Consider the following 14,242-nt stretch of genomic DNA (forward strand, 5'->3'; position numbering starts at 1 on the left):
TTCTCCCTCTCTGTGAAAAAATGTGTTCTGCATTAAATTGCATGGATAAACTAGAACTGCTCCAAATATCACCCTTCAGTTTTTGTATAGCACAAGAGCCAAGAAAAGATAGAGAATGTGGTTTTATGACCAACAGATGGTGTAATTGGTATCATAGATGTTTTTATGTCAGGGGGTCGTAGGTTCAGCCTCCATCTGGAGCCTTCTCAGATCTGCTGTGTAGCTAAATGATTAAAGAAGCTATATTGGGTCAAAAACACAACCACCTGCCTGAGGGTAAAAGTATTGCTTTCTTGATCTAGCTGTTATACTACAGTTGCCTCCCATATTACAGTTTTCAAGCCAACCAGTGCAGCAGTTAATAACAACAGGACTGCACAAAATATTCAACACCAATTTGCTCATATCCTTCAAGATTCTCAGGAACATTTGATGAATCTCACAAAAGTAAGTCTTGTCTTGCTTACGTGAGTGAAAACCTAATTCTAACTTGGACTGATGTTTAACTGCAACAGGCCAAAACCCATGGAAAAGGAAACAAGTAGGGTGGGTAGACCTTGAGAGATTCAGCACTGTTCAGTTGGACAAGATGGCTCACACCTCCCAGTCAGAATTAGACATGCTTGTACTCTGATGGTAAAAAACAACATCAATGTTCAGCACAACTGGCCTTAGCTACAGTTTCTGGGTTAGGATCAGAATATTTAAAAAATCCTACAGTATTATAGGTTTGTGTATGACTTACCTGGCTAAAAGGGCATACAGACAGATCAAACCCAGTAATTTATGCACACAACGAGGCCATCAGTTTAATTCCCTTGTAGGGCAAATATTAGCAGTAACAAATGCACAAAACCAGTAAAACTGTGACTTCAGTGGAAACCAATACTGTCATTTCCATGAAGCAGGGATTTGACATACTGAGTACTATAATTACATAGTGCACCAAATTTGCCTGGGATACCTCATGATTCAGGTGATGCTGTTATTTTAGATTTTTGCATAATAAAAAACACCTCACAAATTACTACAGTGTCATGCAGTTCTGCCACAAAGCATCCTATTACTCCCCACAAACTCTGGATTGCAGTACTCTTATCCCAGACAGAAACTGGTCCAGGATCTGAATCTTAAAGATAACAACACCTGTATGAGTCAAATGATTTCCATTATCACATTTCATGTGCTCATACAAAAAAGAACAGTAAAGTCTAACTCTCAGAACATCATAATGCTCTAGGGATTGTTCTAGGGATTCTCTCACGCTAATGACAGACTTGGTATTTATTAGTAGCTTTAACACAAATTAAATGCTAATGTTAAATAGACTGGTTTATTTTCAAAATTTACACAAAATACCTACACTTTTAAGGGATCATAAATACAAAGAAAACAACCTGTGATCTCATTACTATTGTTAAAAGTTTCTCTTTCCCTGTATGACTGAATTGACAGATCACTGTAATCACTTGCTGAAGACTTCTCTGGCAAACCTACACCACTGAAGCCAAGCTCCAAAATCACAAATTTCAGCTGTTGATATTATGGAAGATTATGTGCTTCTTTTTGCAGATCCCTAAACAAAACACACATATGCATGTGTCTTCAAAAAGCAGTTGCTTTTTAACTTGCAGGTGAAGTTTAACTACCTTTGCTTCAGTGCTAAGGATGTTTTCGCATAGGGTGTCATTCATATTATACGTCTTTACTGGTATAAGAAAAACCTGATATACAAGTGAGAGGGGGAAAAAAAAGGTGCATTTTCTCTCCCATATCACAGAAATATCCATTTCTATTTATTTTTACTTACCAGAAGTGCTGAAATATTTTCCTTTCACACAAAAACATATTCTCTCTGCTGCAGAGCACTTTTCCTATTCGCCTATACTATGGGAAGGATAACAAAATACTAGTTCAATGTAATAACATATATTTCCATCCCACTCATCTCTGTATAGCTGAGAGATTTCAAGTAGAGGCAGGATTTACAAAAATGAGTCATTTTAGCTGATGACACCAAAATTTCTGTACTAGCTGCGCCCAAGTGGGAGACATCATCAACATTATTATTCAGCAGCCAAGAAAACAAGTTTGTTAATTTAAGTATTTCTGTGTAAATTCATGTAGCCTTCATGGATACATTATGTCCTTTTCCTCCACTGGTCTCCTCAAATCCATCAATACTCCCTTTAAGGGATGATAAACAAACGAACTTGTGTACTAGCAGTCTAGTTCACATTCACTACTGACACCAAGGCAAAACTTTACTCAGTACAAACACGATAAACACAACTGAAGGTAGCTTATTAAAAAATATCATCCTGGACAAAGTTAAAACAAAAAAAAATCCATATTTGATCTTTCATCAATTAACTGTAGAGAACAGCCATTTAATTATCTTGTTATGTTAAAGAACAGAAAGAGCCCAAACCACTAAAAATGATGACAGGAATTCAAAGCCACCACCAGGTTATCATGAAGTGCTGGCGTTTCATCACCTTTCTTATCTTCCCAATCATCAGCCTAACTTGTTCTTATAGTAATGCATGGAGTTTAAATTCTTCCTCTTCCACTCTCTCAACACCTACTGTGACACTGGTAACCAACAAAGGGCTTGCACCAAATGAAACCCAACTTTGATTAGTCCACGTGAGGAAAATTATTTCCACGTTCTGAGTTGTAATCATAGAACTACAAAATCACCAAACAGCCCAGGTTGGAAGGGACCTCAAAATATCGTCTGGTCCAACATTCTGTGGGAAAGGCAGCCTTAATGAAATGATCCAGCACCCTGTCCAGCTACACTTTGAAAATCTCAGGCAGAATACACCTGAATCCTTCAGTCTTCCTGCACAGGGCAGGTTCTCCAGTACCTTGGTCATCTTTGTGACCCTCCTCTGGACGTTCTCCAATCTGTTCTTGTCTTCCTTGAATTGTGGGAGCCAGAACAGGAGCGCAGTATGACAAGTGCTGAATAGAGTGAGACAACCACTTATTTCTGGCCTGCATAAAATGTAAGCTAACCAATGGATTATGCATTTCCAATTCTATTTAAGCTTTTCCTTCTACTTCAGTACTTACCGGGTTTTGCCAACTCTGAATCCCCTGTTGGAAAACACAGCTCAGTTATCCAAACAGCATGCAAAGTCAGGTGGTAACACCTTTAAAGGCAGTGGCAAATAGAGAAAACTTATCCATAAAATATGGTAGGGAAAACTGCAGTACTTTCTTCTGTAAAGTCGTCTCAAAGCTGGGTCATATTTCCTTTGGACTCCAGCTCATTGATCCATCAGAAATTCTACACTGAGTCACAACAAAACTGTACCTGGCCCAGTGTCTAGTTTCCAACAGCAGTTTTCAATAAGTGTGTGCAACCTAAGTATTAGAAATTGGTCATGTTGAGAACTGTCCTTCCCTTGTAGGTACACTTCAGCAGATTTATTAGTTTATGTGACTTCTACTATGCATATTTTGCAATGACCTAGTACACACACTGGACAAGAAACTAAAATCTGGAAAATCCATCAACAGCAAGAAAGAGTAAGTCCATTATCTTATTACCACAAAAACTGCCAAAGAACATAAAAACACAAGAAGAAATGTTATCCAGACACTTCCTTTTATTAGGACACTGAAACAGTTTAATGTACAAATGCTTTGTGTTAGTTGTAAATATTTCCTCTGTTTAAGCAACATTTACAGCCATCTTAAGATGCAAGATACTTTTGCAGTAGCAGCTTCATAGGCCAGTGAATGCCAACACTCCACAACCCTGTTTAAAATTATTAATAAAGTCCAGATGGAATGACAGAAGGGAGACAGTACACTATTCTGTGCATTGACTGGGATCGTATTTCAAAAGTGAAAAAAAAAATAAAATCAAAGTTATTCAGCCATACGGCTCTTTCTTTCTTAATACTCTCCTTATGCATTTCACCTCCTGTCCAAAAACAATGATTACTATAACAAACAGAAAAGGCATCTGTATTTTTCCCTATAAAAATCATGAACCTACACAAATAGCAATCAATTACTTTAAATTTTTAAGGAAAATAGATATCTTTAAAATAAGAATATATATATTTTATATATATATATAAAATAAGAATATATATATATAGATATATATATATATACACACATCACGTAGACATCTTTCTTCTGGCTAAAATATTTTCAAAGTATAAACTCTTTCCAGTCCATCCCACTCTCCAAATATTGCAAAAAATTGCTGTCATCAGGAAAATTTCAGTAAATGGCCAACTTTCTACAGTTAAAATGCATTCTTTCTCAGCTACCAGATATTAATCGTCAATAAAAAAAATTAACAACACTTATTTTTGATCACTATTTATAATACCAGATTTATTACCCACTTAGCTGAAACTCTGTTCCAAATACTTGGCAAAGCAAAATACATAAAATAATTGAAATAAAATTTGGTATCCCAATATTTATTTTCAATAGGTACTTTGAAGTTTGGGACACAACCCTTGTTTTTGATTCATCTTGTGGAATAGCTTTCCACTTGACCCCAGTCTCAAGCCTACATCTGAAGAAATGGATGGAAAAATCCCACTTCATCCAAACCTAACTACAAAGCAACTAACAAAGGCTTGTTCATATATTTATCAGCCTAGAGCACTGAGAAGTTAAGCACCTTAACAGCCTTCTGATTTTTAAATGTCAGAAGTTTAACCAGAATCACCTGCAGTCTCCCTAACCCCCATCAACCCTTTTCCCCAGAGCCATCCTTTCCTTCATCTGCTTGCCACGTCAGAGACATTTGTCAAAAAAGTCAAAACCAAGAGGGCCAGACATGCTTCAACTGTGCAGGGATATCCCTCTCCACCAGTAACATCAAGTAAGTGTCTTAATTTCTCACACAGACCATGCATATAACCTGTCAGTTAAACACACCTTATAACAGTACTTTAAGGTGTTCACTTCAGTGTGATCTAAACGCTTCTTTTCTATAGACTGGTAAACAACAAAAATGGACAAAGGCAGTTTTACCAATGTTTTAATGGTGGGCATGTGTTTGTCAAATCAATCAGATCATGGCAACTCTTAGCAACATTTTTTAACTTTTATTTCATCAGAACCACTTGGTTACAGCTTTGAAACTGCTAGAAATTTCACTCTTCTTCCTGCTGCTACAGTTGTCATCACTTCATTTTAAAGCAAAGAAAGACCAAGAACAAAAATAATAACACAAATCCATGTATCTAAAAGTTATTTCTGGTTCTCTAAGTGCAACAAAATAGTCCACCCCATTTGCAGACAATCCAAAACAAAATGTGAAAAGTGAATATAGATTCTGCAACCTAGGATTTCAATGCTAAATGGTGATTTGCTTACCTCCCCAGGTTTACCTTAACTCCAAAACCATTTATTATGCTGCACTGGAATCAAAGTACCTCACTTGTTCCAAGCTTATACATCAAAGGCTTGAGTTTACTCAAATATGAAGGTTTCATCTATCAAATCAAAAATGGCTCACAAGCTTAAAGTATAGTGATAACTTTGAATTTCCATTTCTCTCAGTCTCTGAGGGTCTTGAGGTTGACTGTTCTGCACTTCAGTTCCAGTCTGTAAAACGGGAATCAGCTTCATTCCACCCATTTTTTTTTCTCTTTTAAATTGTTGGCTTCTCACAGGTTTTTATTCACAGTAACAGAGAAAAACATAAATGTCAGTGAAATAGGGGTACCCTTTCACATTGGGATGAAGGCTTTTCTACATGCACAGATAATGATTTGACTATTTCAAAATAGTCAAGCAATAACCACAAAAGTGCCCCAACACAACTTTAGCTGTTGTATCTGAACGTACACAGCTGAAAGTTTTGAAAGCCAGCACAGAAACAGTCACTATGAACTGAAGGAGGCAACATAGACTATGCTTATCTGATATAGAATATTCAACAATATATGGTCGATCATGCTACAAAATCTAATTAAGTAAAAATCTGAATCAAACATGATTAACTTTTTATTTAACAGTGGTGTTTCTCAAAAAAAGTCCTGCAGTCCCTGTAGCAGCAACCAAAAAAGGCACATAAGTACAAAACAACTCAACACAGATCAGGCAGAATACAAAATTTTTAGACAAGCATTCTTAAAGCAAAGTCCTGAAATACAAAGCTGTTTTTTGTTTTATAAAAAGGTACATCCTTCCTTACCAGTTTCCTTATTGATGTAATGTGTCCGTATATGTAATGTTCATCCGTACTTACTGAAAATCCTGACAGCACAGCCTCCAAATATTACTGTCAAATTACTTGGGAATTTTATGTGCATGGATTGAGTTGTGTTTCAGTAGCATTTGTACCATCTAACCTCTTAGTAGCTGTGAGTCTTCCCTTCTAAGATATACCTGTTTAGACATAAAACTTAGCACATATCAAAGTAGTTTGACAAGCTAGTATTTAGTTGCTGTTTCAAAATCTTAGTTCATTTTTCATGTTGCCTATGACCCCTCTTCAAGACTGGTGCAAAGATCCCCTAACTGGAACATACTGCATTGGAATTACACCAGTTTCACAATTCAGAGGTTTGAGTTTAGATATTTTAAAGTTAATAATATGAAAAACTTAACCCATAGTATCAAACACACATATAATTACATATGGAATGCAGGATGCAAGTAGTATTTAACATGAATTTACTGCTTAGATAATGGAATTCTCTGGCCAGGCATTCTTAAAACCTGGCTTCCAAAAAATGGTTAAAGAAAGATATATAAACAAAAAAGAATTAAAGTTCCTCCCTCTTTAACTCAATATTGAGTTATTATTGTAACTCAATAATAAATGATATAATATAGCACAAAATTATATCCTCATGTGTTATTTTCTTCCTTTTGGCAGTGTTAGGAACAGTCCATTTTCATTTGGGAGGCGAGAAGGGATAATTCCTTGAGACTTATCTGAAGTTCCTACATTCTGAGAAAATGCACAAAAACCAATAATTTTACTTGGTTTAGGGGGAAACAAAATGTTCATACACATTTTTGAAAACATTTAAGGGTTTGAAGAAATAAATTTAAAACTTTTTAGATTACACTTACAAAAGAGTCATAAATGCAACAGCGATATCCCCTTTTAAGAAATGAGAGTAAACAGTAGAGTTTGAATTGGAAGAACACAGTGTCATTCACCAATTCCAAAATTCAGCGTTTTCCCCCTCACTGCATTTGTACTACTCCAGAACAATTTTGTTGCGATGTCATCAGTGGAAGAATCTGGGAGTTGCTATGCAGTGTGAAACACTTATCCCAATAATTTGGGGAAGGAGGAATCCAAAGCAGCAGTCTAATTCAACACAGACTGTGCCGCTTCCTTAAGAAGTGACGCAGCTTTGTCCAGTTCTTGTTCTGTTTGTTCCACTGTTATCACTACTCGAATACTGGAAAAGGAAAACCAGAACACACACAGTAAACTTCGCTCCTAGCCTTCAGCTTCAGAATTATCTTGTGCTAATTTCAACACATTAAGATTACCATCTCTAGGGAAATTGTTATGAATTCAAATTCAACCAGAAACAAGACGTGACTAAACAGAAGTGGTCAGACCACCTTTTTTGTCCACCCCTCCCGGGCCCCACCATGCACACCACAGAAATCTGTTATCCTTTTTGCCTGCAGATGTGCAGCTCACGGAAATGTGCCTGCTAACAGGCTACATGCTGACCACCGAGATTCAGGTAGTTTTGATACAGTTACTTCATGGTATTAGCAGCCTGTAACAGTCACTGAAAATATACCTCAAGACACAGCTATTCCCATTTTTCAGAGCACCAACTATTCAAAGCAGTCTGCCAAAAAAAACCCCCATCCTTGTATGAAAAGAGGTAGAGAGTCATACCCAATGAAATGAAGTAGCACATTGACTTTCACTAACCTGGGTGGAGGAAGACATTTTTCTTCCTTCTCCAGATAGCAAGCCTGGGTTAATGCAACACCACTGTTCATGCACTGCAGATAAAGAAAATACAGCAGTTGTCAACCTGGGAAGTTTTGATGGCATATGCTTGTGGTCACCAAATACCTATCACTAACTTTTATTAATCTAGTGCCAGGATAACTGGAAGTTCCTTCCCAGATGGAGGTTTGGAAGGTTGTACAAAATCATCTCTAATTTCAATACTGCACTACACATAAAACAGGTAAAGGTGTAGTGTCTGTAGTTTTCATCTTCAAGTAACCAGGCAAACGTGCTGCATTAAGCAGGCAATTAAATCATATTTAAGCATATTTTCAAGGAAATCATCCTCAGGATTTCCTTCTGTTATGTAGTCTTCTTTACCTGCCACCTGATATATAAAACTTCTCCATCAACCTTTATCTCCTTCATGTGGGAGAAAGAGAACCCATGTGTATTGAAAAAGGAAAAAATACTGCATATAGAACATGAGATTCTTCACAGAAAAAAAGAAAGTTAGTTCATGGACTCAAAGAAGCAAAGTTTGACCTCAAATGGTTAAAATACACCACCTGAACTCTTATAAACATTATAAAAGTTGTCTAAGAAGCAGTTTTATATGCAAATTCAAGTTTTCAAGTACATAGTGGGAAACGACTATTTCCTGAAGTAAAAGGTCTAATAATATATATTTTTTAATCCAGTGCTACAGAACTAAGTATCTACAGAAAGAAATGGTTAGAAGATGATCTATAATACAGCCCTATAATCAGCAAAGTTTCTTGCAGCATTTCTGCAAGATATTTCAACAAGTTACCCAACAAGCCTGTCTACCCTTCATTCATTATTAACATTCAAAGGCAATGACGTATTTTAATTGTCATGGGGACACTTACATAATCCACAACTCTTTTGAGTAACTTTACATCATTTTCTCGAGATCCACAGCTCTCCTCCAACTGTAAGTGCAACGCTGGAGAAAAAGATTCTCCCACTACTTTTAAGCCAGAAATCCTGAAACAAATAAAAAGCCTTTGATGCACATCCTACTCAAAAGACATGTGTTGAAGTTCTAGACAGTGTTTCCCCTTACTAGGTGGTGAGTGAGAAAAGATGGATATTTCACTTTACCAATACTAATGTAGACAAAGCATATGTGCATTTTAGCTTGCAATACATAAAGACAACAAAACTTATCAAGCAAAAGTAAATTTGTGTAACAACAGTGACTCCTTTTGCAAAAAGGATTAATAATTCAGAAATTATTAAAGTATCCTTATGAAGATGTAGGAGAAATGCTCATGTTAGGCCTGTACATTGCTGATAAAAACCCAGCTAGCTAGGTCGAGTCTCTGGAGTCTACATAAAGAAAAAAATAATAATAAATAATAAATCTTTTTATTCACTTCAGAGATAAGACGGAACAAGGTTTACTTTTTTGGTAAGATTTCTGATTTAAAATCATTTCCTGCAGAAAATCTTTACAACATCATCTGGCACTTAGCCAGAAGCTCCTCTGAAACTAGTTATATGACTAGAATTGTTTTCTCCTCTGTACGTAGGGGCAGTTGTTAATTGGGCTCCTAGAATTTGACTGAATGATTGACATTTGACTGTTATTGCCTGGACACATTACACACAAACAGGACTGGGATATTCCCCTCCAATATCCAAGCAAGACCTCTGGCCTCCTAAATAAACAGGTCATATAAATGCATATGAACTTTGATGAGCTTGCCTAACACACATTTTAAGAAGATCAGGCTTTTTTGATGGTAGGATCATTCCAAAGGAACTAATATAATCAATGATACATTAGAGATTTTGTATGATTGTTTTTAAATGTTATTGATTTCTGTAATATGTAACAGAAAATTGTTGAAAAAAAGATTTGTAAAATACAAGTGCACAATTACTGCACATTAAACAGGCCTTGAACAGTCACAGTAATTGCTGTATTGTTTTTAGTACCAACACCTGTCAGGAAAAAAAAGGCAATTATTCAGTGTAGCAATCTTTTAAAACAGCATAGTGTTAGGAAATTTTAAATCTTATTTTTCAGATAAATTCTGGCAATTTCCAATGTGCTTCCAGAACAATGGGTACTTCTATTACTATTTAACATTCAAATCTCATCTGTAAGAACAATATTATAGTAAAGGTGACTGAAAGATGCATTGACATGTCTGAAAGAGTATCTGCTAAGATTCATCCCAAATGCTTTTCCTTAGACAATTTTCAAAACGTTTATCAACACTTTGTATCATTGAGTGCTTTTACACTCTCCTAAGGATTTAAATGTGTAAGAGCTTGCAAACTTCCTCACTAGCATTAAGGTATAATCTCATTTCAAAACCTGTAAGGGATTTTAAAAACTTGGACTCTTTTTAGTAGCGTAAGAGCAACAGTTGGGAAAGGATGATTTTCTTCCCCTAATACATACATAATTTTGTGTACATATCCCACTCTAAGCATCTGTAAAACCAGAAACAGATTTGTGTAAAAAGAGTTCTTTAAAGTTGGCATTATAAAGGCATAGCCAAGTAAAAGCCAAAAAAGCCCCAAAACCCACACTTACCCCTGTAAAGCTTTGTGAATGTGTTCGCATTTAGCCCGGAGAGTCTGAAAAATGTCTACACACAAAAAAAAAAAAAAAAAAGAGAAGAGAAAGGAAAGACTTAGATATCCCATTTCTACTTCATTCTCTAAGTCTAAAATTTCAAAAATAGCATTTGGAATAAAACTAAAATATGCATATCTATTGAACTACTATGTCTCTTCACTACTCTTCTTAATGTTTCTGATTTCCACTTCTGCCAGGAAATAAGAAACTTTTAAGACCTGACAAATGCACTACTTCCCTTTACCACATTACTCCAGCTGCACTGGTTCATGGTCATATGGAAGGGATAACACAAACACTCAGTAATGGGATTCAAACAGCAAGTCCAACATATGAATACCTGTAAAATATCTATTGCCATGCAGACTCTGCTCATTGATCTTTTATCCTTTCCCCAGTTCACTGCAGATTCTTAAAGAGGAAACCGACTCCTGGATCTGCAAACCTTGGCTCTTTTCCTTGGTGAAGGCTGACCCTCCACTACAACTAGCAGTCCTGTAACTTACGTTAATTTTTTCTTGACTTCACTTCAGAGGGCTAGGCATGGGCTACCCAATAATTTTGATTTATTTTTGACAAATTAAAAACTTCACCTCTGCAGCTGTTCTCCAACCTGTTGATGCAAGTGAAGGTTAAAAACAAATACATACAATTTGGCCAATTTTGTCCTAATATGCCTCTCAGCCCCTCCATGCCCTACCAAAAAAACAGTCTTTCTCTGGTGGTCTAGCAGTGGTCTGATCCTGGTTAGGATTCAGCGTTCTCACTGGAACTAGATGATCTTTAAGGCTCCTTCCAACCCAAACCATTCTGTGACTCTAGCAACAAGGGCAATTCTCTCGACTCCTACAGCAGAATCTCCTGCCTGACAACTTTATCCAAATGCCCTGTATTTTGGTCCTGCCAAAACTGCAGGCAGCTTGCACCATGGTCATCCCCGAGATTCTTGCCTGAATGCTTACTTGGAAAAGATAAAAAAAACAATTATGCAATGCAAGTGGGAAGGAAATGGTTGTTCAGTCCTGAGGAACTATATTTCCATTTGTTTCTGTCTAACCTTCTCTTCCTCCATTTGTCTTGAAGGAAACCATTTTCAAGGAAAAAGCACAAATAAAAGCAGAATAAAAGTTTCTTATTTGCTCTGTAAAAAACATCTCTGGCCTCCAGTCTCAGCTAACATTTTCAGCTCTAAGAAAGAAAGGAGAAGAAACACTGAAGAGAAAAGCAGAGTGGGAAATAATATGAAGAAAAAACCATGCATGTAAAATTAATCAGCTGAAAAATAGAGAGCCCTTCAGAGTAAAAAGGTGAGGAATCAAAGCAGGGAGAAGTACGAGCTATTAGTTCTGGGTGAAGAAAGACTGAGGTAACATATCTTCCTGAATTAAGTACCTGGATTATCTTCCATAATATTCAGAGCCTCAATAGCAGCAGCAGCTAACAAAGGAGGTAGGGATGCAGAAAAGCAGTAGCCTTGACCAGACAGTCTCTGTGGGGTTAAAAGAAATAATCAAATTTTTGTGTAGCAGTACAGGCAATGTTTTAAAAGTTCATTCATATACATATAAACAAACTCTCCCCTCCACACCTATCAGTACATGGAAGGATTTTAAAGTAGGTCTCCAGTTCATCTACTGTATTTCACAGAACCAGACAGTTTCCCCATGGAACCAAATACTGCATAATCATCTATTCATAATACTCCTTGCAAATCGATATTAGTAACTAAATCTCATTTCTAAGTAAGTAATTGTGCCACACCAATTAAAATGAGACCTGACTTACCTGATGATCAATAATAAAAGATCTTCCACAGCAAAATCCTCCAATAGAAGCCAGTGAATTTTCCATGTTTGCACTAATAAGATCTATATCATCAATCTGTCAGTTAAATCAACAAGTTATTTAGAGATACTTTTGATTACACGAAGACTATTTATAAGTTAAATCTATTAAAGATATATCGTTTCATATTATCGTGAATACTAGAGAAGATTCACCAAACTATCACATAGGAAAATGAAGCTACAACTGAAATAATAATTTTAAACAATACAGAACGGACTTTAGAAACTGAGATTTCTGGATCTGTAAATAATTTCCATAGGCTCTCTCTTTCCCAGGCGTTGCAATGTGAAGAACACAAACAGATAAAACAAATTATTTAGATACTGGTGACAATTCCACAAAGCATTCAGTGTGACAGTGTCCTTTAAAAATATAAGTAGTGCCACTTTAGTCAGTAGGAGGCAGAATGTGATACTGAAAACAGACTTTGAACCTCAGAGGCACAATTGTTTTTTTTCACTTCAGAGCTGCAAATACTTTTTTTTTTCCAGGCTCTGAAAGACTGTGTCTATAAATGAAGTTAACAAAAAAGTCAGTTAATCAGAAATTAATTAATAGAAGTCAATTAATCAGATGGTAGTTGGCAAGCATCACAGTAACACTGTCTGTTTCCTTTTCTGAATTAATTTTTTCTTTTCCATATTTGGTAGTAAGACACTTTAAGTGAAAACAACAGGACCTAGAGGGTACACTCCTAAACACTGTTAAAGCCTCAGCTATTAGAAAACAATTGCATAATTTGCTCCTGTGCAAATCTCTCATTCACAACAAAAAAAGCACGTACATTTATTCCAAAGTGTTCAGTAATTCCTCTTCCATGTTCTCCAAGGACTCCAAAGGAAAGGCTCTCCTCCAAAAATATTCTAACTTTGTATTTATACTTCAACTTTATCTAAAACAAAGCAAAGTTTAAAATATAAGTCAAGTCCATCAGAATCTGGTAACAAAATGCGTGGGGGAGGTAAGGTTAAGAAAGAAAAGGACAGTATTCTGAATACTGAACAAATGTCAGTTCTAGAGTTGTGTTCTAATGTCATTAGTACATTTTAAAAGCCTTCAAAATTATTCCACCATGTAATACTACAGCAAATTTCATAAATGTTCATATATAAAGAAACTGATTTTTTTTTTAATAGATTATCAGGTACTTTCAAGATTATATGTTTTCACAGCATTTCTTCCATTATCTACTAGAATAGAGTCTGCATAAAAAGCTGTTTTATGCTGAATAGCAAATGTTTTCCTTGGAGTCACTGTTTCTGTGTGTGTGAAGTCGTGTGAAGGTTTCTTGAAACTTGTTTTTTTTTAAATAACCTAGTTTTATGATTCAGTATCATACAGTGTAGCTGAAAATACATTATATTTTACAGGTTAAAAACTAAGACTATAACCAGATATTAACTTCTAAGACTCAACAGCTTCAGATCCTAATCAGAAGTTTCAAAGCAAGGTAAGATTTGAGATCACCATTTCATGAACATATGAGAAAGCAGGAAGGTAAACAAAAAAACTGCATGCAGAGCTTTTCAATGTAGGCTTAATTACACAATACCATTACTTCATTACCATTTGATATGCAGTTCAAAAGGCAAATTAAAACCACTTACCAACTCTGGAAGAGGGCAAATGTCTCCTGTGTTCATATACAGTCCTTCAACTACAATAAACCTTCGAGTTACACGGGCCTTGCGAGGATTCTTCAAAGAAAGACACGGTTTCAGTTCATATCAATTGTTACTAACAAGCAAAGCTCTAAAGTTTTTGATAGGGAAGGGTTTCTTTTAAGGGAATGGTCTCTTTTTCAAATAAGCTCTTACTTTAGTTTAAACTAAATTTAATTTTTCATC

General features: G+C 35.9%; 1 protein-coding gene across 1 annotated transcript in view; it reads right to left on the reverse strand.

Moving 5' to 3' along the window:
• Positions 1-3,602: 3,602 nt before the first annotated feature.
• Positions 3,603-14,242, reverse strand: part of SPTLC1 (serine palmitoyltransferase long chain base subunit 1) — a 30,970-nt gene continuing 20,330 nt past the window's right edge. The window contains exons 8-15 of the mRNA XM_027671012.1: positions 14,003-14,092; positions 13,180-13,287; positions 12,333-12,428; positions 11,940-12,036; positions 10,503-10,557; positions 8,821-8,938; positions 7,904-7,977; positions 3,603-7,409 (exon numbers count right to left, since the gene is read on the reverse strand). Of these exons, the coding sequence (XP_027526813.1) occupies positions 7,316-7,409; positions 7,904-7,977; positions 8,821-8,938; positions 10,503-10,557; positions 11,940-12,036; positions 12,333-12,428; positions 13,180-13,287; positions 14,003-14,092 (732 nt within the window). The 3' untranslated portion in view covers positions 3,603-7,315. The remainder of the gene's footprint in view (positions 7,410-7,903; positions 7,978-8,820; positions 8,939-10,502; positions 10,558-11,939; positions 12,037-12,332; positions 12,429-13,179; positions 13,288-14,002; positions 14,093-14,242) is intronic.

The sequence above is a fragment of the Neopelma chrysocephalum genome, unplaced genomic scaffold (genome assembly GCF_003984885.1).
Source record: "Neopelma chrysocephalum unplaced genomic scaffold, ASM398488v2 Primary Assembly neopelma1_97017, whole genome shotgun sequence".
NCBI classification, from domain to species: Eukaryota; Metazoa; Chordata; class Aves; order Passeriformes; family Pipridae; genus Neopelma; species Neopelma chrysocephalum.